Here is a 27,784-nt window from a genome sequence, read left to right as displayed (position 1 = left end):
CAAATAACAGTCTTTAAGCTGTTCAACCAGTTGCTTTTATAGCTCCATTCCAATGTAACTGCATTGTTTTACCCTTACCAAAAAAAAAAAAAAAGCCATGGACCTAAAATTGCTCTTATCAGCAGGATAGTTTGTTTCTAAGGCTCAGTCTTATCCCTTATGGCCTTGGGGAGAAGTAGGCCTTCAGCACTTCCAGCCCACACACCTCAACAATGTTGCTGCAGTATCTCTTGGGTGGTATCTCCTTTCAGAGCCTATTCAAAAGATGACAATCGCAAATACAGTGCTGAGAACTGCTACTGTCAGACAGGCTTCCTGCTGCACCAAGAAAAGACCTGCCCCTAACTCAGCTCCTCCTACACAGGTTTGCTTATATAAGGACCTTGCGCGTGGCAGATGGGCCTGATGAAGTTCATCTCTCAACAATTGCAAGGTGGGAACTGCTTGAGCAGTCAAAGCAGCTAACTGCAAAAATCTAACTCTTCTCCAATGGATGGAAGACTTAGGAGTTGGTTCAGTGCAACAATGCTGTTGAAGGTAAAAGTGTATGAGAATACAAAAACTTGATTTGAGCTTGAAGCAATACATATTCTCTCACTCTTTACTTGTAATTATTACACTTAATAATCAGAGGTTTGCTTTTAAAAGTTTGTGTAATGCCATGTAATACCAGAATTGGTCTTGGTTCTTTATAACACTAAATAAAATCTATTTTCTGTCAGGCCTAATGTGCTTTATTTGCTGAGCTAAAGCCCTCTTTATCCTTGTGTTATATGCAAAGCAGGTTTGACTCAGCAGTTACACCCCATTTAGTTTATTACAAGCTAGGATAATTTATTAATTACTGAATTACAGTTAAAACACTTAGGTTAATGCCTTTATTTCCCATTTCCAAAGCTCAGCCTCAGTCCAAGCCTCTCCTCCCTAGCTCCTGCTCTTAGCTGCCCTCCTTTTCACTTAGGCTACACTCAGTCCTTCCCCCACCTCCTCTTAAGAGGCTGCAGGAGCACAGGAATCTGGGGTCAGTGTGTAGTGGTTCCTCTTCTACTCCTTGCTTCTTACTCCTCTGCTTTGTTTCTCCAAATGCATGTCCTCCCCTTTTCCCCTTATATGTGCTCCTTTTGTCTTCTATTACAACTTTGCTTTGTGTCTTCTTTTGTGCAGCCTCACAAGCCTCCTCTCCTGGCTCCAGCAGCTCCCATCCTGTCTTTAATATGTCTAAGAGTAGGTGGCAGCTTTAAAGTTTTGTCTGGAACGAGCAGTGCCTGGAATAAGACAATTCATGGCCTCCTCTGCTGCCAGAACAGGCTTTGCCATTTATGCCCACTACACCTTTATGAAGTTCTCAACAGTCAGACTTCCTCAGCGCTGCTTCTTTAACAACTCTTTCATGTTAATTGCTTATATGAAACATGTATGAAACTTCTGTTAATCTATGAACAAGTTCATAGAAGCAGATCATGGCATACTGTGCTGTGGGTAGTTCACTTCCTGTAAAGGCAGGACAGTTGTTTATACAGGGTTGAGCAACAATTAAGGATACAAACGTTTACTTTTTGTACAAACAAATGAACCACCCCAACACGGTGCTGGAGCTTGGAAAGAAGACACACTCTTAGGCTCAGGCTTCAGGATGAGAGTGCAGCCAGTTCTGTCCCTAAGCCTACAGCTAAGTGTCCACCTGAAGGTTGTTCCAGCAAAGACCTCTGAGGTCAGGCAGGGTGGTGTAGTTTCAGAGTACCCAGAAATGGAAGCTTTCCACAATTTATACTCTTGGCTCACATAAATTCATTACACCTAAACCCAAGACTATAGTCTGAGAAAGCACTAATTATTGTTTATACTTCCATACATATTAGTTACCTCTTGCTTCCTGTCAAGAATATTTCCTAGGAAGTTGAGAAAGTCAAGAAGTTAGTGGCTGACGTGCATTTCAAATACAAAACAACCTGCAATATTCCACTGCCTGTGGTTTAGCCTGTCAAAACCTGCAAAATGCAAAATTCCAAGCAAGAATGGCCAGGAACCCTGTTTAGCCACACTCAAGTTAAGGTGTCTGACCACCTGTGTTCCCACTCCTTCAAAGAACAGCAGCATAGGAACACCACCTTTATCTCATTAACAAGGCTCTTAATTCCCTTTATTTTAAAATTTTATGTACATATGAATGATCTGTATAATGTACACTCAATATAGAAAGTTTTTATATATTGGATAATGTATAGAACATTTCACAATTACACTAATTTCTTACATAACATGTCAACTTTTAAGGTTTTTTTGCTGAAGCTTTGTCAATTTGGTCAAGCCAGTTATACATACGAATGTCTAATGCTGTTTGATCTCAGGAAGAAGATAATGTTAATGATTAAGGACATCAGTGAACTGGTGCAGGGAGAAACCCTTTGCAAGTCATGTTCAATGGGAGTGATTACATCAGGCTAGGAAAAGAAGGGATGCCCTTTTAGGGGGTCAGTGAGGTCAAAGTGATTTTAGCCCAATTCCTCTAGACTGTAGCTCAACTCCAGTCATGCTAATTCATAAAATACAAAAAACTAGGAAAGTTTGATTCACAGTCTTGTAAACAAATATAAAGGAACAAAATGTGCTTATGTACAACAAGAACAAAAATTCTCGTGTACTCGTTTCAACTGATCCACAGAGTGCTTTCTTGTGTTACAGTGCGAGAGTTAGAATCACTGACTTTTTCCTAAAAAAAACCAAACAGTCATAGAAAAAGGAATAACACTGTCATTAAACACTTGGAAAGGCAGTAAGTTCACTTCAATGCGTTGGAGGAAAGTGCTGTTCCTCATCACTGGCCGGTCTGCCTTTCTGTCTCTTTCCCAAGAATTTCCGGTCCTTAGCTGACGTCTCCCACTTCGTTGTCTACCGGGGGTGGGACGTTGGGCATTACAGAGGAGGTTGTCCCTGCAGTCAGGTAACCGGCAACTCCAGGGCCTTTTGGGGGAAAGCAGAGTATTGGAGATTAGCTGTGATTCTACAGAGCAGCTGAACAGCTTTATTCCTTCTGGTAACACTCAAATACATCATAACCAACTCAACCAGACACCTTTAAGTTTCTGTTTAGATTCTTTGGACTCTAGGCACACGGAATGAAGCCTGCTAAGGGGAGTAGCTTGGGGAGGCTGTTCTCAGTCTTGCTCAGCATTTTTTATTCTGATGTGCCAAATAAGTTACAGAAAAGCCCCAAGCACCAGCATTATCCATCTCGCCTTCCACCACAGAAGTGGCAGCAGAGACCAGGTGCCCTCCCTTTGCTAAGGAAAGGATCTGCTGCAGAAGTGAAGTGAGTTCATGCATGCATTCTACTACAGGGCTCCATGTTTATCCTTTCAGTTTTGCAAAGATGTTCCCACAGCTGCATACTTAAAGGAAATTCAATCTGCTGCCCTATGAACAAGCAGAACCACCTTATGCTTGTCTAGGCAGCATTTTGTGCCTTCAGTTAGAAAAAGAAATGGCACTCCAGGGATATACAAGGTCTGTGTCAGAGACAGAACTCCTTACCATTAGTAAATCTATGTCGATCACTACAGGGGCAGGCAGTTTTGCACTGCAGATAAAGCCCCTTTCCTTCAAAGCCTGCAGTTTAAAATCTAGTCATATAGAAACCTTCAACAATGCAGCAAGCGCTCATGTTACAGCATGAGGTGTTAAAACAGCAGCTCTTAATAGATTAATGATTGTAAAAAACTGCCAACCCACAACATCCTCCTGTGTCAATACAGTGGCCAACTTTGTACTAGACCTTCAGCCCACGCTGCTGATCTTCAACATTGTAAGTTCTGCTGGGTCATTTACTCTCCTCCCCTTAAATCATCCTCACTAAGTTCTCCTAAATTTACTATCCCTTCATGCCCCACCCTCCCTTCTAACACTACAGCCTGGAGCCAGGACATCAGAGCATGGTTTGTCTCCTTGCAAACAGTCCTTCACTATAACTGCAAGCAGGAGAGCAAAGCAAGAAGTGCCTTTCATAGAAAAAATAGTAAGAAAATTTTTTTAGAAGGTGCCTGGCTTCAGAAGGGAAATTCTCTTTGCCAGCCCATTGGTGGCACCTGCCATGAGCCAGACCCACTTTTAAATGCCCAACTGCAAAAATTCCACTAGTTCTCTTGTCCCTCAAACTTTCCCACTACAGAAGATTCCTAACATACACTTCAGAAGCTCAGTTCATCTGTAGTACCAGCAAGTATCAGCCACTGCAGCTGTCAGCTTCCTGCTGCTGCATGCTTCAAGAAGGCTAATTTACTGGAGTTGTGCACTTTGGGCCCACAGGTTTGTTACAGCTCTGGGACATGCACCTATGGGAATGCGGCGAGCGCAGCGTGCGTTTTGCAAGATGGTATCTACCTGCTTTAGAGAGCTACACAGAAGTTAGCAAGCTGCCTGGCAGAGCAGATCTAAAGCCCACTTCTCAGGTGAAGGGGACTGCTGCCAGTTAGAAGGGAAGGAGAAGAGACACCTGAGGGAAGAAAAATAAGCAAGGGAAGTTTCAAGGGAAGTGCAAATAGCAAAGCAATTTGAAGCAAGACATAAGGCAGAATACAAGATAAGGCAGGTTAAAAATAAAGCTTGTAGTTTGGTTCCCATCTCTGCTTTGCATTTGTACAGCATCTTCAGTCTACGTTTGCAAGCACTTAAAACACTAGGCAATTTAAATGCAGCACAGGCCTTAAGGCAATAGGATAGCTATACTGCTCCCAGTCTCAAGCCTTACCTTCTCTGGTATAGTTTGGATTCTTGGCCAGTAATCAGCCAGCATTAATTTCATACTTATAATTTATAATATTTATGAAATACCAAGGAAATTCAGTACCAGCTGAATCCAATGTTCAAGTGTTCTTTGTTGAAGTGGCATTAAATGGTGCAATAAACAGAAAACTCTAGTTCAGAGCTAAGGCAGGGAGTCTTTCCTTTGTGGCAAAATGCATCACGTGTTGCAATACACCTACTCTCAAAATACCAAGCATCTGCTTCTAGAATGTCTAGTTTGTGACTTGAAAGGCTCTTGCTTAATTTTCTCAAAATACATGCTAGTAGTATCTTGTAGTAAAATCTTTCCTGTCTGCACAGCCATCTGATGCACACCTCATTCATTCTGTTACATTCAAATCTTTACCAAAATTCCTATATTGGGTTAAATGAGAATGTTCCATGCAGCACATGGAAGTGTTCATATTGACTTGTCACAAGGGACTTTAAAACCTCATCTGGGGCGCTGAACTTTTAAGACCAAATGCTTGTTCAGCTCATGGCTATTAAGGAGCCAGCAGTTTGCATCGTGTGCTACTTTGGACAAAAGTTTGCAACAATGTCATTACATAAAATATGGTCAGATATAACGCGTAATTTGTGACAGCAAAATCACAAACTGGACTGTGATACTGCAGAATGTAGTCAAAGATGTGTCTGTGAAGTGGTGCATGCAAGTGAAGAAAGAACCACCATTTGATTTGCTAGGGACTGTAGGATTATGTCTGTGCTGTGCCACTGCAAGCAAGGAAGTCCACATCAGTTGCCATCCTAGCACACTCAGCTAGATTGCTCTTCTACACTGCTAGTGGGACTGAGGTGGCACCCCAGGGTGCCATTTCAGATGTAGTGGCACCAGCAGGGGACTCACCCAGAGTGCACCACAGGTGTGCTTACGTATATGCCACAAGCTCCACGTACAGGCACAAGGCCATTACCACTAGAGCTTGGCCCCGACCCTGCCCTGAGTGCGACTGGAACATGGCTTCACACACTGAGCTGTTAACATTCAAACCGCTCCAATACTACAACCACATGCCTAGCACTGAGCAGCATAATTCACATGGCACAATTAATACAGACAGGCTAAGTGATTTTGAAGAAAGTTTACTCCTCCCCCAACCTTGAAAACCCATTTTTTCTAGAACTAAAGTAGACTGATCCTGAGAAAGCACAGAAAGTCATTCATTAGTTCTGATGATATCTCTGCTTCATCTCTACAGGCTGCTTGCAAGACTTGCCAGTGTCCAGACTCCATTGCTCTGATATTTTAGAAGTAGGTGCAGGAAAGACTATGCAGAGAAATACATTCTCAACCACAAAAAAGTTTGGCTTCTCATAAGTGTTTTAAAAACATACTGTATTTTTACAGCATTGAATGTTCAGGCCAACTGATGGCACAAAATCCTGAGGATAAACATTATCTCCAGAGTCAAGTCTAACATAACAGTGCAGTATGATTCAGGGTATAAATGAGAAAGGGTTGCTAACCTGTGAGGTATCCTGCTGTTTGTGTCTCAGAAATGAACAAGTCATGTTTCTGATCCTTGAAGGCACTCCACACAGAAGAACGAGACAGAATTTCATTTACCTGCAGTATTTGAAGAAATTAACACAGTGAACAAGTGACCTTTGTCATGCTCAAGGGGAAAAGCCTCATTTTCTAGAGGCAAACCATTCTGAAGGCGTTACCAAACAGAGCATGGCAGTAGTTCAGGCTGCAGAACAGAACCACACATTTCCAAGGAGACTGCAGCAACTTGCTTTTCCATGTGAGTTGTGCAGCTGAACACTTAATGTGGAAGGCTCATAAAGTCATTTAGCAGTTTGACTTTCTCCCTCATTCCTCAGTCAGGTGACAAGGAAAAAGCCCTGCAAGCAGCCACTTGCCACACATCTAAAGCTGAGACAGAAGAGGACTTCTCCTGTACTATAGTAAGACAGGTGTTTTCTCCAAGTTGTCCCTATCCCCTGCTTCCCTCGCTTTGAGAAAGCTTTCAAACACAACAGCAAGAGAAAGGCACCAAGAACTAGCACAGTTACAGGGACAAATTTTGAAAACTTGAATATACATCCATAACACCACGGCAGTCGTCTACAGCAGTATTTATCCAGGAAACAAAAAAGCAATTTACACTTTAACACAAGTTCTGAAGAGTGGTCAGTAGAAGCCTACAAGCTTGTAGAACATTTCTGCACTTGGGATTTGTCTTTTTTACAAGTGCTCGTCACATGCATCGAACCAATTACTTCTCCACAAGAAAGAAATGGAGACATTCCAACCCATAATGATTTTGTAGTTGCATAATGTTAATGTTTTAGGTAGAACGATGCACATGACAGCCTAAGATTAAACAAGTATGTTCAGAGTTTGATCTTCTAAAAACTACAAAGCCCAGATAAGGATCTGTCAGTACTTACCTGTTCTCCGTACTGAAGGCTGTGAGACATGGATTTCAGAGTTTTAACAATCTGAGCTTTTGTTGCAGATGGGCTTTCCAGGGTCTCAAGACCAACACCTTCAAGCAACTTTAAAAGGTAAGGGACCAAATCTGCTTTCAAAGCCTGCAAAAATACCCATATGATTTGTCTTAACATGGGCTAGGAAGTTCCACGCAGATGATTTACATCAGTGTGAACCAAAAGTAACGACAGCTAAGTTCCTAAATATATTTAGCTAGTCAATTTTTCCTGAGCTGTATAAACACATAAAGGAGAAAACAAAGATCCTATCCAGCAGTTCCGTTCTCTCTAGGTGTAAACTCAGCTGAGTTAGCTGGCACTCCTACGCTGTGCTTTCTCAGACACATGCCAACACTATTCTATGCATTAAGCTTCAATACTCAGGTAGCATCCTTAGATAGGTTTGCATTTTGGATAAAGGACTGACTTCTCCAACATGAAAAGCACAGTAGTTAGATGGGCTTCTGGGAAGCCTCCTGGAACCTGAAGCTGAATGGTGGCTCAATTCTTACGAGCAGATTAGATAGCCAAATATAACAATATCACATTTTTACTGACCAAGAACACGCTACTTACTTGGGCTACCAAGTCATTTTGTTCCTTCTGAAACATTCGATTAAGTGCTTCACAGGCTACACCAATTACATCTGATCTCTTCTTCATTCCATTCATGAGAGGGCTAATGGTCTCTAGTGATGCCATTGCTCGAACACAAAGCTATAGAAAGACAGAAACATATAGAACACTTTACGCTAAGCTTGAAGGTTATGGCAGATATAGTCAGCCAAGACCATAAATTTCTCAGCATTTTTTATCTATTGACAGTAATGAGCTTTAAGTCCCTGCTCACCTGGCACACAGTATTTATAGTCAGAATAATGCCCTTCTAGGAACACTACTAAATATAAATTAACTCAAGTTATGGGTTTTTTCTCCCCTTGAGCACTTCAACAGTTCAGTACCTCATTGTCAGACAGTACGTGCATGACACGAATGGCACTTTTAGGAATGGCATTGTTCTTGTGATTCATAGCTTGGATTATCTTGTGAAGATGACCAAGTGGAGGAACTTGATCTGCTAGCTGAGGCTGGGCACTGAACAGGCACACAGTTGCTGTGGTAATGGTTTCTAAAGTTTCCCCCTGGAGAAAACAATACAACAGAAAATGTTACTCAGTAAAGCCTTATGTATCACCATCATAGTAACATTTCTCACTTGCTCTAGGTTACAGATTTTTTTTTCCCTTCATGCTTTTATCATGTCACTGCTTTGAAATTAAGATGTTTAGAACATGATCAGCTTGAAAAGCATTGACTCGTGTTCAGAAGTTGCCTAAATGCATCTATGTGCTTTTAAAGAGCCAGAAAGCAGACCAAAAAATCATTCATGTTGGGAAGAAAGCATTAGAACTGAAGTTAACCAGATACTACAAGACAAGTAGCTTCAGACTGCTAAACAAATTCAAAGAGCAGAATCAAAAAAGTCATCTTACATGGGGGTTATTTTTCTCCAGTAGTTCAGTAAACTTCTCCAACAGTGCAATGAGAAATTCTCTCGGTTTCCGTAAAACCCAGGCCGGCTGGGCAATGAAAATCCTTAGGAAGACTCCCCCTACTGAAAGTTCACCTTCTGCCTCACCATACACCACAGCAAAGTCTTCAGGCAGCTGTTGAATTGTAAAGTAAAAGGTGTTATTGGCAAGGGTATTTGTGAGAGCTGTAATTGTTCTCTAACATCACAAGTCTAAGTGGTAAGGGTCACTGAACTTAACTGTATTCTCTGAAACAGAGCTGTGCAAGACCAATAAATGTTTCATCTTGAAGGAACATGAGGTAAAAAGTGAGAGCAGAAAGAACAGTACAGGCAGGCAGCACTACTGCAGTGGACTTTTCTTTCAAAGAAAACAAGTAACTGAGTCTATAAATATACTAGTGGTAAACACTAGCTGAAGAGTAGTACCAGCAAAAGGCTGCTAAAACAGCCCTTTAATTTCTTTTTTGCACACTCCAGGGGAAGGTTTCTCGCCATCAACCTAGAGAAGTTTCCAGTTTCCACCTGCTTCAAAATAGCCATCCTGCACGTGTTTAGAATTTTTTCTCATGTTGAACTTGACCACTGTGGGGAAGAAGTTATGCCTAGCCTTTAACAGACAGTGGGAAATACTACAGACTGAAACATCTCATTGATTGACCTGATGTGATAGAATGGCTCAGGACAATAATTTTTGACACTCAGTGGCTTACTAACATTCCTGAACATTTACCAAAAGCAGATTTACTACAGCTATGCAGTAAGTGACAGGACTTTTTCTCCTTTGTTGCTTACTTTTGATGAATTTTAGAATTACCTGGACTTTAAGAGAATTCAGAGGATTACTGGCAGAACTACTGCCAATAAGAGTGTTTGATTTCAAGGTACAAGAAGTAACAACAGCATCAATTCAACATTGAAAGTTACGTTAGCAGAGCAGTGAGTTCCTGTTGGTACAGGAAAGCCTGTCACGGAGTTACACACATGCATACGTTATCAGCTGGCTCACAGTCTCTCTGGATACACCCAAAGCAGAAACAGGATCCTCTTACCTTCCAGTTAGTGTCAGGGTTGTCCCTCTGAAGTTTAAAGTGCCTTTAAAAAGAAAGTAAGTTTTAACGAGCAGTAAAAGAAGCAGTTGCCTTTCTTACTTGACACCTCAGTCTCCCTCTGTTAAATATGAGATAGTTCCAGTTTCTAAAACTTATTTTCTGATTTTAACCCCCTCCCAAATCTTACAGCAGTACGCAAATACCCAGATTATACATCACTGGGTTACAGGTACAATATACAAACAGTAAGCAAGTTCCTTTTCACTGAGGTCTGGCTTACAAAGATTCTACTTTTTACAGGCAGAGCTCTGACACTTCTACAGCAACTCTGGTTCTCCTGCCACTAAAACTATGTCTCAGTTAAGGAAATACAGTCAGCAGGTCTCCACGTACTCAAGCATCATTTCTCGAACTGTTGTTGATACTTTCTCCCTGGAATTGTCGTTCCAAATTAACTCAGGATTTTCATGAGTTCCCTCAAAGATATGAACAGCAGCTTCAGGATTGTCCCTCATAGCATCCATGAAGACTCCAGGTAAAAATTTCATTAGTGTGATTCTAACCTAGAAAGGATGAACAGAGTTGACATTTATACTGTAAGTCAAACTAACTGACAGAAAGATACAGAACTCCAGGAAGTCCATTTGTAGTGTAGTAGTAGTAGTAGTAATAGTAATAGTAGTAGTAATAATAAATAATAGTAATGCCAACTGCTAGAACACAACACCACAAAATAAAAACTGCTATTACTTGAAACAGCAATAGGCAATGACAGGTCTGAAACCTAGGTATCTAATGTTAAAGTCATTAAAAACAGAAACCAAACTGCTTCTAGTAGTTACAATAAATACAACTGCTTCTAGAAGTCTGCTCACAGGTTAAGAGTTAACTATTTTGAGTAAGCCAGATTGCTCTTCACATGAATGTTTCAGTCACAGAATAGTGTTTTGTTTTGGGTTTTTTTTGTTCTGTCTCTAGAGAGAGGCTGGTAATACAAAGATAAGATTTCCAACAAGGGCTATTAAGATTCCTACCTTTGGACCCATGAGCTTATCTGCAGTCATTTTGGCAAAGAGCTCTGCTGTTTGGGCTCGGACCTGTGGATGTGTTGAGTTGCAAAACATATCTAGTAAGTAGATTAAAGCACCTGTATAAAGAAATTGGAAAACATTCTAATTTTTTTCTGGTCACAAGTAGTATGAATTCATCAATTCCACACTGATTGGTCCAAAGGGGGGGAGTGAGATTTGGCCACTGTATTTATTTTAAGGCCAGTGCTGCAGAAACATCTGCTTTCATTGTACTACTGTACCTTTTGCCATGGCCTCTTTAATTATTTTTGTGCTAGATGTCAAAGCATACAAAGTTTCAAGGACGAGTTGCCGACCTGTCGAAATGAAAAGTATTCAGAACTTTGTGCCATATAGATTATTAACTAATCAGAGATTAACTAAACTGATTTTAACAGAAAGCTGTAACAAAACTGCAGTAAAGCTCATGATAATTACAAGCTTAGGTATTTTTGGCTAAATTCCATTAGTTAAGGAATGACAAATCAATCATACATTCCAGTATGGCATAATCTTCTTAATTAGATGTTTACTACCTAAATTCCCTATAAGAATCAGTCAATGAGATGCTACACAATTCAAACACAATTTGAGTACCTGCAATTTATGTTTCAGCTCACACATTTAAGGCAACGCATGGGTTACGCAGAACATTTTTTTAATCATCCCCACTGAAATGCTGTTTTAACCTAAACTCTGTATTAAGGTCCCCCAGCTGCATTCTAATTAGGAGCTGGAAGCCCTTTGTTTTGAAAAGACTACAAATGATATGGTACATACTTGAAGGTAAGGAATGCAGGAGTGCCAGTAAGTTTGCAAGAACCACTGCCTCAGCAATGTTGTTAACACATTCTTGGTTACTTGTCACTATGTTCACTACCTGTAAAAGACGACAAACAACACTTGATTATATTCCAGCTATTAAGACATTGTCCAGAAAATGCAGTGTATAGATGAAGTCAGTCACCTCACTGGCCAATATAACTCGTATTTACAATGTTTATTCCTGTCACCTCAGGGAAGAAGATGCAGGCAAGAAATTATCACTTGTTCTTCCAAGGAGGAACTGAAACTTTGGAATCCCAGTCTTGATACTTTTTTAGGTGCTAATCTAACTGTTAGACAATCAGGTTTATTTATGTTGATTATGTAGAGCATTCAGACACGGAGTGTTGGTTTTTTTTTACCTCCAGAGCCAGCTGCTGCACCTGGCCAGCTCCATGAACACGCAGAAGAGAGAATATCAACTTAAAGTGACCTGTGCATTCAGATTCAGACCCTGCAAGAGACAAAGTAATTATCCTCTTCATGTTATCCAAAGCAGTTATTGAAGGCCATCCAAAGCCCACATTTCACAATACAGAGAGGTGTTAAAGAGTACATGTCTGTATATAGTCTGCCACAGTTACAACAGCTCATATAGGACAGCACCTGCTACACAGTTATAAAATTATTAAGTCCTGTCTATTAATCTAGCTTCCATGAAGTCTCAGGTCAAAAGTATTTCTAAAGGAGAGGATCCTTCCTCCCTCTAAGTCAAGTAACTAAGCAAGTTCTTGGACTACCTAATTACTTGCATTCTTACAAGACAGCTAAGCAAGTTCAGTTATTTTATTTATCATTGGTTATCAGTACTTCTTGTCTCCAAATACACTTCACATCTTCTCTTACTCTCCCGGCTCAGAGCAGGGTTGCTATCTGCAGCAGTAACAGCTGCCTTCAAGGTTACAATCACCAAAGATAGATAATCCAATCTGAGAACAACCTAACCACCAAGAAGCCATGACAGCAACACGAGCTGTTTTTACAACTAAGAGATAATAGAGTAGGAAAACGCCCTAATCATGTATCTCAGGCTTTCCCAGTCTGAACATTGATAATCGTTGCTGGCACTAGCTACTCACTCTCAAGAGATCATCTACTCCTACTTTAGGAAGGCACTGACGTGTTTTTAGATGTTTACTAGTATTGCAGTACTTGGCAGAACTCGGGGGCTCTTTTTTGCTTGTTTGATGCAAGGAAGTTTAAAAAAAAATCAGCTAAAATTCATAGAATTACAGAAAGATTACAGGAAGTTTCATCTATGAGGTTTAAATCTTCTTGGCAACACAGCAGGCTAGAATTAGAGTTAAAACCCAATGTTCATAGCAGGAAATAGATAAGGCTTGGATTTCACACAACTTTAATACATCTACCAATGTATTTTCTCCAGTGGAAAAAAAAAAGGCAAGTCTATATGGCTTATCAACAATGCTGCAGTCTGTTATACAGCAAAAACATGCTTCCTTCTCACTTGAATCAAGACTACAGAGGTCTGCACTATTTTAGGTGGTCCAAAAGAACGAGTATCAGGAAAGCTCTGTTTTAAGCCTACCTGGGTTGTGTTTTATCACGTTTCTCAGAGCCTCCAGGGCCATTTCAACCCTCCGTAACCGATCTCCGTGTTGATTGGACTCTACTTTCCCGGTCTGTGTTATTGCCATTAGCGTATGAAGGTATTGTGCTTGTGAGCCTATGTAATCCAAGAGGCTTGCAGCAAATGCTTTAGGAAGCTTTAAATTAGAAATGAGAGCATTTTCAGCTGTGCGATGGAACAGTACTCACACTAGAAGAAAGTATATCCAAGTAACTTCCCCTACATTTCACATATCCCTTTCTTCCAGACAGGGGACACTTCTCTACTCTGATCACCATAACATCTGGAGCACACTAATCCTAATCACTTCTAAACAAACCCTTAAGAAGGCTGCCACTACTTCAACAGCATTCTTAAGGTGCAGGTTTGTTCATATATATATACATATATATATATACACACATATATATATAGATAGAGATAGAGAGAGAGAGAGAGACAGGTAGACACAAAAGCCTCTAGGCACAATCACTACCTCCTGGAACTACTGCATAAACTTGAGTGTTTGCAATGCAAACTTGTAGAAAATAGGCATTAAGCCATCCAACATGTCTGAAGATAAACTCATTGCTCTTTTTAACTTTTTCTGCTCCAGTAGAGAGCCCAAAACATGCTGATCATGTTGAAATTGCCATAAGATTCCATACTTTCTCCATGCTGTTTGCACTCACAGATAAACAAGAAGCAACATTCCAAATACTAATTTCAACATGAAGGTTTTTAGCTGCATCTCACCTCTAGCTGGAAGGTAGGGACCTCATTGTAAACTCTAACAAAAATCTCTCCCACAATAAGTTCCTTTGCATGGTCACTGAAGACAAAGTCAGATCCGTAGCTCTTGTCACAATCGCCCTTTTAAGTAGAGATAAGCAGCACAAGCTCAGAGAAAATAATCTTGTAGAGCAAGAAATAAACAAGCAAACTCTGAGGATTTTTGTTTTCTTTTTATGACTACTGAATGAAGAAAGTGACTTAGGAGTAGAAAACAATGGACACTTGTAATAACTATACTATCATATTGCAAGCAGCTGTACCAAAACACAGAATAGTTTAAAAAAGGAGTAGGGGGATTTAAAATACTTACTCTCTTAATCATGCTTTCTTGTTGAGATTCCAAGAACTCAAGTAATTCAGCTCTTGTTCCATTGTTCCAGATCAAGTAGGGGTTCTCTGCGTTACTGTTAAGCATCTTCAGAGTCTAAAAAATAAGGAATTTACATGACTTACCACATTTACAACTTAGTTTTGGATCATTATGCACAGTAATCAGTGTTTTTCATGATGTAAGTTAATCCAATCTCCTTAACAACCAGACCAATTTCATAAGCACATTTAAAGTGTCAAGTTTTCTACATACTGGAAAAACAGTATGTATAAGTTATATATCGTACTGTACCATATATTTTATTATTTCTTTATTCTACTTTTAGTGAAATTTACTTCAGATTCTCCTCTTTTTGACAGCAAGCAAAGATGACTTCCTTGGCACCACTTAAGAGAGCAGTTAAGCCTTTGCTCGCCATTATCATTATATCCTTAAGCCTTCCACAATTACCTCAACTACTTTGCTCTCATGTTTATTTTGCAAATATTATTCTATAGAGTACTGTTCCTGTCCATTGTGTTTGAGGCTGAAACAGCTTCTTTCCCTTGCAGTTACTTGAATTGCAAAGAAATAATTGTAGTGCTGTTCTCTGTATCAGGTTGGTCGAAAAGAGCTCAGTGTTTTTAGAAGGGACCAGGTACTTCTTCTATAAATCACAAGAGAAAGTTTTGGCCAAGAGATGCTAACCTCAGTAGGACTGACAACAGAGAGTTTCCTTGCAATATAGGGTGTCAACATTCCAGCCAAGCTTTTCCTGATGGTTGGGTTTTCAGGTGTAGCTTGTTCTTCAGAGAGATACCCTCCAAGGCGACTCAGGGCCAGGAGACTTAGCTTAGCAAGGCTATTTGCCACCTCCTGAAAAATAGAGACAGTTATAAAAAAGCTAGGGCTTACTGAAGAAATATTAAAATAGCTAAAAAGTTGTCCAACACTTCTGTACCAAAACGAACAGAGCTGATATTCCCTTTTTATCTGCATCACTAATTACACACTGCTGTCTAATAAAATACTAGGTGATGCAGAACAGCACCGTATGATCAGTGTTGTGGGTTTAGTAAGGCAGTTAAGACACAAGCATTGTTAAGAAGGAAAAACTGGGGCACCAAGGTGAGCTGAAAGCTACAGAAGCTACTACACTAAAGCTATTTTACTGTAATAGCTTCTGACCAGGCAACGGTTCCTGCTATCACAGTCAAATATTAGCATAATAAGCATTTAATGACAGTGATACAGGAGTTAATAATAACAATAAACTGTTCAAAGCTCATCCAGTAGCTGAGGAGAAAAAGCCATACTTAGAAGGTCACTATTTAAGGAAATGGAAGCATGGAGATACTCATTAAGCTGTGGGGCAAAGGGACAATATGGTCCTGAAGTAGACATTTCAGATGAGTTCACGGTGTCACTAGACAACTCTTTTAATTGAGCCTCAAAAGAAAAGGACTTTTTCTTCTGATAGCACAAATTTACTATTTTACTGTTCACTGTAGATAAAAATCTCTTCCAGTAAGTCCACTAGAAACTTCAGGTTTTTCAGCTGTAACATTTGAACTCAAAACATGTGCTACTCTTTAAAAAAAAAAGTAAAAATAAAAAAGCCGAAGTCAGACAATAGTATTTTACACTACTACACAAAAACTGCCTTCCCAAAGTGCTCTGTTAATATTATTGTTCATCATGTATTTTGATAACTCTAACAAGTATTTGAATATATTTATTTTATTAGTAAGAGATAGCAAGCAACAACCCTGGGTGTCTGGAAGCATGCACCTTGTCCACATTACCTGGTGATTTGAATCTTCACTTTTCTGAATGCCGCTCTCTTCTAGTGTATAGTCATAGTTGAAGAGGTAACCCAGTAAGTACCAGAGAACTCCAGCTTGGAACAAGTGTGTTTGGAGCCAGTAATCTAAAGCAAAGGAGCTAACACACTCCACTCCCAAAGAAGCTACTCGTGGTATGTTCTAAGGGAGGAAAAAAGTTTACCTTAGTACTTTGTGACCTAAGAAAGCCAACTTGCTTCCTTACCAAACAACAGCTTACAGCCAAATCTTGCTAGTTCTAGAGTACTAAGCAGCAGAGTTAAAAACTTTAGATGTTGCTGTGCCTACTTAAGTGCCTACTGTGCCTACAAGAAACATGGCTAATTAGTCAGCATCCTTCAAAGAAACAGTACTTGAATAGTTATTTCATATTACTAGAAAGGAGTATTGAGAACTGGTGGAAAAACAATTCAAGAAGGTGGCAAAGATTCCCAGGTGAGCTTTTTATGGCAGTATCTGTGTTCTGTGCAGGGACTAAAGAACAGATGTGGCCAATTCCTATAATCTGGCTCTATAATGTTCTGCTTTCTATAATCTTTTTCTATAGTCTTCTGTTTTCAAATATCCATATCAAAAGTTCAAGACAAGCTTTCCTTTCTTAATTCTGACAAAATTCAGCATTTATGTATCATGAGCTAAGTTCTAAAGAGCTAAATGGCATCAAAACTTCTTGAATACTGTTTCCAGAGTTCATGTTGATTTAGGATTCTATCTGCTTACATAAGATCTACCTCTAGTACTTTTATCTGCTGATTTAGTACAGTAAACCAATTAGCTAGACCTAAATCAGTTAAAAGGCAAAAATAGCTGAATCTTTATAGTGACTGCATTTCAAGTCCACTAAAGGGATTCAAATACAAATGCTAATAAGAGGACAGTAGAGTTCTGTATCCCATAATCATTAGCTGGGATCTTACAGAAGGGTTTGATCAGTCTCTGTAATTGTACTATCTCCCTTAAAACCAGAAGATTCCCCTAAACATTTAACAGATAAATGCCCATTTAGGCAACAGAAGGGAGCACTTACCTTGCCATAATACAGTAGTCTACAGAGGTCCTTAATGATGTTAGGCATTTCTGTAATCTTCTCTCTGCATTCCTCAAACTGAGCTGCTACACTGTAACACTTACTAATATAGCCACAGACCTACAAAAAGCAAAATTTTATTGGTTCCAAGTGGAGGGAAAATGCAAATTTACAATCCTATTTTTAATATTTTTAATATATATAATACTCTATTAATATTTAGTATTATTATATATTATATACACACTCTTATTATTTATTACCATATTAGATGTATGTAATTATATATTATATATAGTCTGAAAACCTGATACAATCAGTTAAAATTGCTGCAACTTACCTGTACAGACATATCATCCGGTTTACTAGAACGAGTCAAGACTGCTACACAACGATTGAATGCTTCTTGCAATACCTGTGAGGATTGGATGATGCATTCGTTCAGTCACAACAAAAAAAACCCTGAAACTGATAAAGGCTCACAGAAATAACCTATCAGCTGGTAAGCCCTTTTTAAAGGCTGAAGGGAAACATTTTACAGTATCTGCCTGCTCACACGGTTTGTAGGGGCAAAATACTATCAAGTGCTGGCATGAGCATTTGGTGCTGTAGAGCTGATAGCATTCTCACATGTGAGCTATGATGCAGAGCGAAAAGCCCTTCTGCTCAAGTGCTTTTTCCATGTTTATCTGTTCTTTCACATAGAGAATGCAGAAGCTCTCAACACAGTTTTGTAAAGAAGTAGAGAAACATCCTATGTGGTTTGCTTATGCACACTTCAACAGATAAGCCTTAGATCCAGAAAGGGATATACTCTGCAAGTGGCTTCTCCTGCTGCACCCAGAAGAGAGACAGTAAGGACATGTCTCAACACAACCAAAAGTGATTCTCAATTGCATCTCGTGTCCCAGGCATTGAGGATCTAGGATTTTTAGTTGTAGAAAAGTTAGATTAAAAATAATTAATTGCAAGAAGTTACTTTCCATTTACCTCAATTCCATTTTCTCTTCTCAGTTCTTCTGCATTTAATGCTGAACAGTTGACAGTATGGAAGGCGAGTTCTGTGGCAGCAGGCAACAGAGGAGATTCTTTGGAAAACAAAAGGTCATCTGATGTTTCAATGGTAATAGTCTTTATCAGCATAGGATAGCCTGCATACTTGTAAGGCTTCAACTCTGAAAGAGAAAAAAGGTCAAAGTTTACATATATGCAGAGTCTAAGCAATTTAAAGCACTGCATAATAATCAATGGAAGACATATCAGATATATAAGAAGTCAAAGAAAGCAAACAACTGGGAAAATTGAAGCAAGACCGAGCAGGCCACATGATCTGACTCCCTAACAGGTAAGACTGTTCATGGTAGAAGGTGACAGGGCTTTAGGGAAAGAACTCATTTAACATTAAAAAGCCTTTTCTCCAGCTCAACAAGCCCTCAGGCTCAGAGTCTAGGCCGGATTGCCTAACAATAAACCTACAAGGACCTTTTCCTGTTTGACACAATCATATGTTTTAAATAGATTTAATTTTTCATTCTTTTAAGGTTCAGCAGTGCTGAAGAACAATTTCACCTTGTATTATAGAGCTAATTATCAGCCAACCTGTAAGTCTACAGTAATGTTGTCACTGTCTCCACACAACTGATAGAGCTATGACTGCATATAAGTTTCTTAGCTCACCATTATAATGTAACACTTGCATAGCAAAGCACTGTTGACTCTGCAAGACATGGACATGCCAGGAGCTACCAGCCAGAGACTGTAGCTAGACCAAAAGGCTAGGGTATTCTAGCTACCCTTCTTTTCCAGTTGAGCTGTGAAAGAGGCAGTGTTGCAGCCATCTTGGAGGACTCTTAACACTAGTCAGAATTTCTGCAAGATTACACCTATGTGGCTATTGAAAATGAGACAATTTATACCCAGAATCTGCCATCTGAGTGACAGAGTACTAGAGTGAGGACTTTTTTACATAGACAATTGTCTTAGATGTGGAGTAAGATTCCAACTGATTAGTATTGATGCAGATAACTTAAAAGAGCTCTTCATGCCTTTTTGGATTCAGTTTTACTGCAGAAGGATTTATGTCATGGAAGAAAAAGTCCTTTTTGAAGCCCTTCGTCATATTTATGCAATGCTGTCATAAGTCAGAAACCAGATAAACAGAACACAGACTCAAGAATAGAAGAGATCAAAACTGATTACAATGGCCACTAAAGAAATGAACATAAAATATTCTTCTGAGATGGCATGCTTACCTTCCTTATGCCTGTTGAAGAGGATGCTTTGAGTTTTCAAGATTAAAATTATGTTTTCTGGATCTGGCCCATCTATCACCTTAGCAGACTTTGTGCACAGAAACTCATATGCTTTATTAACTTTTTCAAACATATCCTGAAAATAAAAGAATAGCCTTAAGAGTTGCTAAGAACTTCCTAAATTACAACAAGTCTGCAGCATCAGTTTAGATGCAGGTAAAATAAAGCATTGCAGGTTATTAGCCACATCACTAGTTTTATTGCCTTATTATGCTTTAGAAAATACCCCAAAGAACTTAAAGACCACTGGTTCATAGATAAGTTTTCTTTTCTCTCCTGAACTCCACCATAGGCAAGAGATTGAAACCAAGTCAATTCCACCATGACAAAAGTGTAAGTACAGCTGAAATAATTCTAATAATGAGCAGAGGATGCAGTCTGTCTTTGAAAGGGAGCAATTAGCTTTTTTAGGTTCTGTGTAACTCTTTAAACTAGGAGCTTTCTGAGATATGGGTCTCACCCAATTACATAAGTTTACTGTAGAAGTCCTCATATTCCTTGATTAATATCAGTTTAAATTACTCATCTGTAGTATTAATCTCTATACTGGTATTCATCTAGGGCATAGCCTTTAAAAGAGAGAAAAAAAAACCCTGAAGGTAGCATTTCAGAATTCTTGATACACGTAACAGCTGAATTTGTGCCCCTTTGTTAACACCATGAATTTGTGTTGTACATACCCTGCCTTCTGGATTCTTGTCTGGGTGATATTTTTGTGCCAGCCTGAAATAAGCTTTCCTGATCTTGCTTTCATCATGTCTACAAGAAAACAAATTCCATTACATTGAGAAATATTTAAAACAAAAAAAGAAAACCAGGCCTGGATTCTGACAGCAGTGTTAACAGTAACTGCAATTAAGTGAAAACTAAGTGAAAGCTCTCATATTTCAAAGTCCTGCTTCATCACTTGACACTCAATGGAAATAATCATATGGTCACAAAACAGAACAAAAATTTAGAAACAGAAAATATTTTGGTACCCTTTGAACTGAATATACTAACCAAAAGGTGCTCAAAGTCCCTGAATCTTCTAAATGAGGAGCCTAAATGAGCTGTAAGTGGCAAAAGTTAACAGTTCACAATTTGCACTAAGTGCACAGCTCTTGAAGGATAAATACAAGTGTTGTCAGTTCTAGAGGCCCGAAGTCAGAAACCAGTGACAAGACAGGAGGCAAAAAAACCTAAGGCAATTATCACCAAGAAAAAGGACAATATTTGGCAAGGGGAAGAAGGATGATTACAGAAACCGACTTTCATTTTGAACTTATTCAAGTTTTTCCATATTCTTTGCTCACTATAGTTGAGTCTAATGCTTGTCCTGTAAAAAAGCCTAGTGAGCTCAAAGCATTTTTTTCCCCCAGTTTATCTGAACATCTGATAATTTTGCTCTCAAACACTAGACATAACTGTACTGGTACCACTAATTGGTTGCAAGTATTGAGATAAACTTCCATTTGTTCAGTGTACAGAGTTTATGTAAGTGTCATTATACAACTTTAAATACTTTAAATAAAACAACTTACTGGCCTTGTCCTTTGGGAAGGTTAAGGACTTCATAAGCATCATCTATTGACATGGTAGGTGGCTTTTTTTCTACCTCCTTCTTCCAAGCTTCTAGTGTATCTTTTAACAGTTTAACCTAAATAATTACAATTTATTAGTGTTTCATTTATGCTGACACCAGTACATGTCATCCTTTTTAATAAAGTGCTGCTTTATTAATGAATCCTTATCACCCATCACCCTAAATTCAAAGGCCTAATCCTCCTATTTTTAGTCATAATGGTTCTCCCTCCAGTCAGGAAGCAATTAAGACTTTGCTTCACTGCAGTGCTATATTTTATTAAAGATAACACCTTAGGATTAAAATGTCCACTTCAGTGATACACAGTTCACATCTCAATACTGCAAAAGCTACACCAAAGCTGCATGAATAAGTAAACTACTCAGACAGATCTAGACCATAAACTTACACCAAAAACATCTCAAACACTTCAGTTAATGTACTGATACCAAGTTAGCTCAGTTTCTTGTCCAGTGTGGGCAAATAAGAACCCAAAGTTGATAAATTTCCCCCCACCTCCAATCACTTGGAACACTATCTGAAGTTTCTTGGATGCTTTATTTTGCTTTTTTAATAGCCACGCCACCACAAGGAGGATATACTTAACATGTGGTTGCTATATGGCATGCAGACTATTCTGCTTCAAGATGAAAACCTGTTTAACATATTTACTTATGAACTAAAAGTCAGGATCAATCAGTCACTTGCAACAAACCTAGCATTTGATTTATTTAGTTTTTGCTATAAATCCCACTTCTAGGACTCTGAAACATCAAAAACTAAATGAATCCTAAAATACTTCTTACTTACTGGGTCTTTAATTGGCCAATCTGGAAATCTGAGTGTATCACAAAGATGCTTGAGGTAATAAATATTACAGAACAGCTCATTTTCCAGTTGTGGATAGTTGATAACTGGGATAGGACAATATTGGTAGAGTGCTCTTGTATTGCTTTGAAGACGAGGGGTGAAGTCAGCAAGATGAGCAGCAATCTTCTCTATCATGAGACGCCTAAAAGTTACAAAGTTTGGTTTAACACTTGCCAAGCAGTCCTCAATCCTCAGTGACAGTACAAGTATGTTTAATGATTTCTTCCCAGAAGTTTTTCCTTAGTAGTCTCCCATGTTTCAGAAGGGATTCAGAATAGCCTCCTAACTGAATAGGACTGAATCCTACTTCCATGCCATGAAAATTAGTTTATTAAAAACAATGTAAAGGGACATTTCCCCTCCCTCCCACTTTTTGGGAGACCCTAAAAATGTAATATTAGAGGTGCATCTCCCTAGATAGGTGCTGGTAACACATGAGTAAAATATAAAACAGTCCACATAAGTAGTGAAGTCACCATTCGTGAAAGAAACTCAATCTATGAGAGAGGCAATGTAAAGCACGTTCAGGGAAATATTCCCTATTCCTGCTGTGAATCCCACGCTCCATTGCCCCCTAGAAGTAGAAGGCAATGCAGGACATGGCCCTTGCAGAAGGCAAACAGAGAGAAGTAATAAAACCATGGAATCCAGGTTTTTTCAGCATTCTTTAGAAATGTCAAAGACAGGATGTCCTCAGAATGACACGTAGTTCAGATTTATTTGTCCGTCTAACAGAAAACAATTACCTCATTTCATTGCTCCAAATTGCTTCTGGTGTGTCAAATTCTCCAAGGAATATCTCAGAAAATTTTTCTGGTTCGTAGTTTTCTAAATAACACACCATTGCCTCAGGAAGAATATGTCCAAGTATACTTCTCTGAACTATATCTTGGCCTTTTGTCTACAGAAGAGATCACACTGTCATCTCAAAGGTAATCTGAATTCAGTCTTGCCAACTAACTTGATATACAAAAAACCCTCCCCCTTTTCCCTTTTAGTTCTTAAATTCTGACTCTTTAGAACTTAGAAAAAGAACAAGCATCAAGTATTGTTAAAACAACTACAGGTGGTCTGCAAAACTATCTGGAAACAGGTAGTTACTTTTCCAATCTACTCACTTCTTCAGACTTGAAAGCTTGTTTTGTATGTGTGTATTTCAAAAACCTAGAAAAGAAACAGCAGTTATTTTCTGTTGTGTTGATACTTTAGACACCCTTGAAAGATAAGCAGGCCAACACAGTCCAGCTGGCAAGTGTCATACATTTACTTTGAGATAAAATAATAATAGCAACAATTGAATGAATTTCTGTACAGTCTTCCAAATCCTTGGGAGCTCCACCAATTTAAGCCCTCCCATGTTCTATATGCTACCTTAAGTTCACCATTTCAGTTTGAAATTCTTGTTCCTGAAAGCTTTTCTCCTTCACATACACAAAAATGAAGCACATGGAGACATGGACAAACTTTCCCTACAAACCTCTTCCTGCACCATTAGATAGATCATCATTGCAGGGATGAATCAAGATGATCTTACACTAGCTACTGAGAGTCCTGTTACACTAGAGTCATCAAGTAAACATGCAACCATTTCCCAATGCATTTTGCTATAGAGGAGGCTTAACTGGAATTGCATGACAGCCTTCTATGAGCTACTGAATTTAGAGGAAGAGTATGGGAATGATCTGCAATAGCCACTTAAATCTGCATCAGGCAGTGCAGACTGATTTAACTGGTTTAGGCTTCAATACTAAAACCTGCTATCAGATTTTTCCACCACTTCTGACAGCTGCTTACCATAAAAAAAAATATTAGCATATCAGGAGCCTGTATTACTGTCCTTTAGTGCCTGTAAGGACTAGCTCTTCTACAATAAGCTGCACCTAATTGTACTGCTGGAACTCTATGATCAGACATGCTCTAGTGCCCTCCCTCCCCAGCAGGGTCATAAGCAGTTCACTTTTTTAGTGACTGACAGACAATGTGAAGGAGATTCTTCTAGAGAGCATTTGTTTGCCATCTCATGCCAGCTCTCCCTGGAGCACTTAGAGCAGCAGCCCTTCTGAGCATGACCAGTCAAGAGGTATTTTTAGCTACTCTTTTTCCTCACCTTGCAATAGGAAGTACATTGGAACCCGTGTACATCATGATGAAGAAGAATACTCCACTCAGATAAAATCGAGGTAACTGAGGGTTATCTTGCATGACATGAAACAACAATATAGCAACTTTTTCCACAAGGATAGGATCGAAAGTCAGTAATAGCTGAAATCAAACACAAGCATTTACATTAGCTGCTTGAGTAGTGCAAGTTACCTAGCCAAAATTGAAGTTTTAACTGAAGTAGTATTAGAACAAGCTAGCAATCTTACATGCATTTCAATTAAAGAATACTTCAGCCCAAAAAAATAACAGGATCAAATCCCAGAATGTTTATAGTTGGAGGAGACCTCCAGAGGTCATCTTGTCAAACCACCCTGCTCAAAAGCAGGGTCCCAAGAGCTGGCTGCCAGTTCAGATAGTTTTTTACTATCTTCAAGGATGGATATATTTATTAATAAGATACTGGGTGAAACAACATGGCATTTGTAATAATATTCAGTGAAATAAAAAAAAAGCTTGACCAGAGATCTGCAGGATGTATCAGATGTTTTTGATGCATTTGTTCCACTTAAAAGTATCCACATGGGAAAGATGGTAGAGTAAGTCAGACTTTTCAAAAAATCTATCTAAATGAGTAAGAGCTGCTTACCTGAGTGATATGAGGAAGGCAAGTGCTATCTGACAACAGCCTTTTCACTCTAGGCAGAGGTCTTATAATAGCATTGTCTTGATCTCTAAAACAATAAAGTGGAACAGCAGTAAGCATAGGTGCCTTTTCTCTTTCAAGAATGAACAACTTTATTAAGCCATAAGTATCAGGCTATCGAGATAATATTCAGTGTCATTAATTTTGTGTTGATGTCAAAGTCTGTTGTTAAACTTAAGTGTGGTTTAATGTCATGCATTAAAGCAGCTTTGTTTTTAAGTTAAACAAGAGCCTGGCCGCACGAGTAAAACTATGCCACTGTGCATTAGAAATTAACATAGCTTGTGCATTCATTCTTGCAGTCCCATTCACAGTATTAGTATTGTCTCACCTACAAATTATTTATTTCACTGCAGAATTAATGGCTACTACATAACAGGCTTTTTAATACAGTTCACTAATGTACTACTTGGTTTCCAAGAAAAGCTTTAAGATAGAATTTATGCATCTGCCAGAGAAAGTTAACCACTTCTGCTGAAAATTAGTGTTTACCTGCTGGGAAAATATCCACACATTGTGATGAGCATGTTGAGTACAAGTGTGGCAAGGTCAGTCTCATTCAGCACAGCCTGGCCGCTGGCAAGCAAGCACCACTTCAGCTGAGGGATGACCTGCAATGGTCGCCAACCATCCATACCTTGAGCCCAGCAACGTGTTTTTGAAGTCAGCTTTCCACTGTTCCATAGTTCCTGCATCTATTGCAAAATTAGGTACGAATTTAGTCAATTTAGCATTCAGAGCTTCACCACGCAAGAAATAATTTGCCAATTTTGAGAGTTTAAAGCTGAAAGGTACCTCTTGAAAGCTGTAAGGACCACTCCTTTCTTTGTCAGCATTGCCAAAGTACCATTCTTTCTCATTCTCCCTCTTCATATCAGGTGCTGCCTCAATCACATTGCTCTGCAAGTTGATATTTACAAGAATAGCTTTAGTTTCAGTGCAAACATCACATTGCTACAGAAAACATGAAAAGGACATTGACTTTTTCCTTTTTTTAAAAGAACTGCCCTAGCAAAGCTTACAAGTAGTAAGAAACAAAGGTCACATACCTGCAGAGGGACTGTAGCTCTGCTTGTGTGAAGATGTGCCAGAGTAAGCAGATCTACAAGGATTCTAATACCATTTGAATCCATAAGGTCCTTGACATTTTTCTGTTAAGGGATTAACTGAGTTAACACAAGCATTATCTAGATAAGAGTTGTTATAAGTACTGGGCAGTTTTATTCAAATAAGAAGCAACCACAAGTAAAATAATTCTCTAAAGTGACTAGAAAGGGACAATCACCATTAGTATCCATACGTTTCCTCCAGCTTGCTCACCAGTAAATAACAGCTACTACATATCAGAAAGCTGTATCAAGCATGTTTTTAAGACTTCCTCAAGACTTGAATTTTTGCTCAAATTAACCCTGGAAGATTAGTTCAGACCATTTTACACTGCTGAAAGACAAATAAACTACCCTTAAGTGCACATGTCCACCTTACCTTATTAAGGATCAGCTTGTTGAGAAACAGTATCAATCTGTCCCGCTCAAGCCGATCAGTGCACTATTGCAGCAAAAAAGAACAAATTAGTGTTTCATAGCACGTATTAGAAGTTACCTTCAAAAGTCAATATAGTTGTGCCTGCAAAGACCCTTTTAGTTTTTTCATGCCAGGATAAAACTGACTATGAAGTGCCCAGTTGCATGCACAGCTAATAAACGTAGCTTTCTGCCACTGAGGAGGAAAGGCCTTGTTGCCCCCATCCCCTTTGTTGCTCTGGGTCTGACACTCAAACCTACTTTTCTGCTAAGTCTATTTTTCTGAAGGGAAGGTGTATGGATTCCCCAGTGAGCAGAAACCATTCTTCAGACTGTGTGGAAATGGTTTTTTTTTGCAAGCTGTATCATTTGACACACAGAACTTAACAGACACTTAATTGGCAAAGTAGTTACCAATAAAAAAATCTAACTTATCACATGTGCCCATTAAAGGCTGTAATTTCATCAGGTGTGGGGCTGTCACTACTACTCTTCAAGTCAGTATTTCAAAACAGCAGCATGGAATAAGATTTTCCTCTTAAAAAGTCACATGCTTCTGCATTTTTCAAAAACATGCACAAGATCAATACCACACAAAGTTCCCTCACACTATTCCTGTACAGCCTGAAAATCTGTTCAGGCCTAAAAAACACAGATACAAAGAGGCTGCTTTGAAATACCATTATGATCAGCAGGGTTTTTTTAGTGAAACTTGAACTGAATCAAGGGGAAAAATACTAGGAACACCTGGTGACAGCATGGAAAAAGAGTATTCATGCCACAGCTTCATGTTCTGCAAAACCAAAACTTGGGTTTCACAGCAACTTGAAGGATCTGAACATATGCTGGACTAGCTATACGTTAACTGCTGTATCTAGTAATTTTAAGTAATTCTTACCCTTTCTAACATCCCAACGATGTACTTGGTATCAGAAAATGGTCCTATTTCTTCATGACATCTTCCATAAACAATGGCCAATGCTTGCAGACATAAACATTTCATATTCACTTTTGGGGTAAGCAAGAAGCGATGGTAGAGCTCATTGAAGAATTCGTATCTAAGAAAGAAACAAGATTTTAGAGAAGAAAACAAAGAAACCTTGGGAATGAGATAGGATTTTAATAATGTCTCACGATTTTTTGATTGCTCCACTCTCTTCTGTTTCATCTTCTTCCAGCAGCAACCTTAGATAATAATCCCCTATCTTTATTTCTTCAGAAAGGCACTCATATTTTACCTGTAACACAAATTACTTATCAGTAAATACTATTTCTCTTCATTAAGTTTTTGTTCTCATAACAATACTGTACTTGCTTGCTTCCATAAACTCAACAAGGTTAACAATCCCTCCTACAGTCTGAAGAAGATTGAAATTTGCAAGTCTGCTGTTAAAGAAAGACATCTACAAAATATATGCCATAAGCTATTCCTGCCAGCCTTTA

General features: G+C 39.0%; 2 protein-coding genes across 5 annotated transcripts in view; one reads left to right on the top strand and one right to left on the bottom strand.

Annotated features, from left to right (window-relative positions):
* Window positions 1–723, top strand: part of ACAD11 (acyl-CoA dehydrogenase family member 11) — a 33,056-nt gene extending 32,333 nt beyond the window's left edge. For both annotated transcript variants that reach the window (XM_051610739.1, XM_051610740.1), the window contains exon 20: window positions 365–723. In XM_051610739.1, the coding sequence (XP_051466699.1) occupies window positions 365–479 (115 nt within the window). In that variant the 3' untranslated portion in view covers window positions 480–723. The remainder of the gene's footprint in view (window positions 1–364) is intronic.
* Window positions 724–2,109: 1,386 nt separating this feature from the next.
* DNAJC13 (DnaJ heat shock protein family (Hsp40) member C13) overlaps window positions 2,110–27,784 on the bottom strand; it is a 54,800-nt gene continuing 29,125 nt past the window's right edge. For 2 of the 3 annotated variants that reach the window (XM_051610733.1, XM_051610734.1), the window contains 34 exons: window positions 27,476–27,579; window positions 27,240–27,399; window positions 26,304–26,366; window positions 25,868–25,969; window positions 25,614–25,718; window positions 25,311–25,513; window positions 24,762–24,846; window positions 24,120–24,274; window positions 23,131–23,176; window positions 22,759–22,913; window positions 21,953–22,154; window positions 21,102–21,217; window positions 20,259–20,337; window positions 19,519–19,654; window positions 18,257–18,441; window positions 17,607–17,681; window positions 17,267–17,386; window positions 16,201–16,380; window positions 15,104–15,271; window positions 14,396–14,509; window positions 14,047–14,163; window positions 13,270–13,447; window positions 12,083–12,174; window positions 11,676–11,775; window positions 11,138–11,212; window positions 10,860–10,972; window positions 10,219–10,388; window positions 9,826–9,868; window positions 8,736–8,909; window positions 8,205–8,384; window positions 7,819–7,959; window positions 7,201–7,344; window positions 6,271–6,370; window positions 2,110–2,961 (listed from right to left, as the gene is read on the bottom strand). In XM_051610733.1, the coding sequence (XP_051466693.1) occupies window positions 2,864–2,961; window positions 6,271–6,370; window positions 7,201–7,344; window positions 7,819–7,959; window positions 8,205–8,384; window positions 8,736–8,909; window positions 9,826–9,868; window positions 10,219–10,388; window positions 10,860–10,972; window positions 11,138–11,212; window positions 11,676–11,775; window positions 12,083–12,174; window positions 13,270–13,447; window positions 14,047–14,163; window positions 14,396–14,509; window positions 15,104–15,271; window positions 16,201–16,380; window positions 17,267–17,386; window positions 17,607–17,681; window positions 18,257–18,441; window positions 19,519–19,654; window positions 20,259–20,337; window positions 21,102–21,217; window positions 21,953–22,154; window positions 22,759–22,913; window positions 23,131–23,176; window positions 24,120–24,274; window positions 24,762–24,846; window positions 25,311–25,513; window positions 25,614–25,718; window positions 25,868–25,969; window positions 26,304–26,366; window positions 27,240–27,399; window positions 27,476–27,579 (4,278 nt within the window). In that variant the 3' untranslated portion in view covers window positions 2,110–2,863. Of the gene's footprint in view, window positions 2,962–4,377; window positions 4,490–6,270; window positions 6,371–7,200; window positions 7,345–7,818; window positions 7,960–8,204; window positions 8,385–8,735; window positions 8,910–9,825; window positions 9,869–10,218; window positions 10,389–10,859; window positions 10,973–11,137; window positions 11,213–11,675; window positions 11,776–12,082; window positions 12,175–13,269; window positions 13,448–14,046; window positions 14,164–14,395; window positions 14,510–15,103; window positions 15,272–16,200; window positions 16,381–17,266; window positions 17,387–17,606; window positions 17,682–18,256; window positions 18,442–19,518; window positions 19,655–20,258; window positions 20,338–21,101; window positions 21,218–21,952; window positions 22,155–22,758; window positions 22,914–23,130; window positions 23,177–24,119; window positions 24,275–24,761; window positions 24,847–25,310; window positions 25,514–25,613; window positions 25,719–25,867; window positions 25,970–26,303; window positions 26,367–27,239; window positions 27,400–27,475; window positions 27,580–27,784 lie in introns of all 3 variants that reach the window. The other variant, XR_007888624.1, reaches the window with a different exon arrangement.

This window comes from Apus apus, chromosome 2, assembly GCF_020740795.1.
Source record: "Apus apus isolate bApuApu2 chromosome 2, bApuApu2.pri.cur, whole genome shotgun sequence".
Taxonomy (NCBI): Eukaryota; Metazoa; Chordata; class Aves; order Apodiformes; family Apodidae; genus Apus; species Apus apus.
The sequence above is the reverse complement of the archived record's forward strand: the minus strand, read 5'-3'. Positions and strand labels throughout refer to the sequence as shown.